This window comes from Acyrthosiphon pisum, unplaced genomic scaffold (genome assembly GCF_005508785.2).
Source record: "Acyrthosiphon pisum isolate AL4f unplaced genomic scaffold, pea_aphid_22Mar2018_4r6ur Scaffold_5154;HRSCAF=5709, whole genome shotgun sequence".
In the NCBI taxonomy this organism is placed as follows: Eukaryota; Metazoa; Arthropoda; class Insecta; order Hemiptera; family Aphididae; genus Acyrthosiphon; species Acyrthosiphon pisum.
The window spans coordinates 1-1120 of record NW_021774772.1 but is presented as its reverse complement, the minus strand read 5'-3'; the positions used below and the strand labels follow the sequence as shown (position 1 = coordinate 1120).

Genomic DNA, 1120 nt, shown 5'->3' with positions numbered 1-1120 from the left:
TTCGATCAGACAGGGCCGTATTAGCGCGCATATAGGCACTATAGACACTGTGTCTAGCAGTGGCGTATATAGGATTTTTTATAGGGGGTGATATGACCAAAAATTATTTAGCACATTGGGGGGCAGACCGAGGCGGGGGACAAATATCTAGGATCACATTATGTTATCTTACCTTTCGGTAAAGTACACTATATAGGCCATGCTAGTCATGTCACCATGATGTTACTCAAAACTACACCAACATTTATAATATTATACATTTATTTTCATAAAAAAATCACAAAATAATATTTATTCGTCTTGGTTTTTGAGACATTTCATTCAACACTTCGTCTACATTAACGTCAATATCGCGATGAATGCTTAACATTGCTAAACCATTTAGCCTCTTCTAAATTGAAAAAATAAAACATTACAAAATGCATAGGTTAATATATTATTTCAGTATTACTTCAGATATTGTGTTGCATAGATATGATTTAATCCTTTTTAAACTTGAAAATGACCGTTCCGGACAAGCTGTAGAAAGTGACAAGGTGCATAAAATTATAAATAAAAAATGAATATTAGGATATAAATCTTCATTGCATTTTAACAAAGCATCAAATTCTGATTTCAGTGTTATATTTTGGCTTGCAAGTTTGTTCCTAAACATTTTTAATTCTGTCAATGCCACTAATGTATCAATAACAGGAGAATAAAACTCAATAAGTTGATTGAATTGGTCAATATCTTCAGTAGTAAGTTTTGAACTACCAAAGATACATTCAAATCTTAAAAAAATGTATTTAAGAATGTCATGAATAACAAGGTAAAACAGTATACCTATTACAATGTATATATTATTATGTATTAAATAAATCCTAAAAAAGGCTCTGGGGGGTAATATATCACCCATATCACCCCCCGTAAATACGCCACTGGTGTCTAGGGGTTACGAACTTTTTGGGGCGTACGAAAGTAAAATATATGACTACGATTTTTTTGTAATATTTATGCTTTTTTTTTATTATTATTATTATTATAGATTAATCCGTACGATTAAACACGTTAGCACAACAAGTAAAATATCATGCATTTTAGAATGATACCCGATTACTGTTTATAATATATTTTTTGG

The 1120-nt window shown here is 30.7% G+C and overlaps 1 protein-coding gene across 1 annotated transcript; it reads right to left on the bottom strand.

Annotated features, from left to right (window-relative positions):
* Positions 1 to 277: 277 nt before the first annotated feature.
* Positions 278 to 773, bottom strand: LOC115035052 (52 kDa repressor of the inhibitor of the protein kinase-like; the record flags this gene model as incomplete). Its single annotated transcript, XM_029492679.1, has 2 exons — positions 278 to 391; positions 452 to 773. Coding segments are annotated over 2 exons (436 nt in total), but the record flags the coding sequence as incomplete, so codon positions are not given.
* Positions 774 to 1120: the final 347 nt, after the last annotated feature.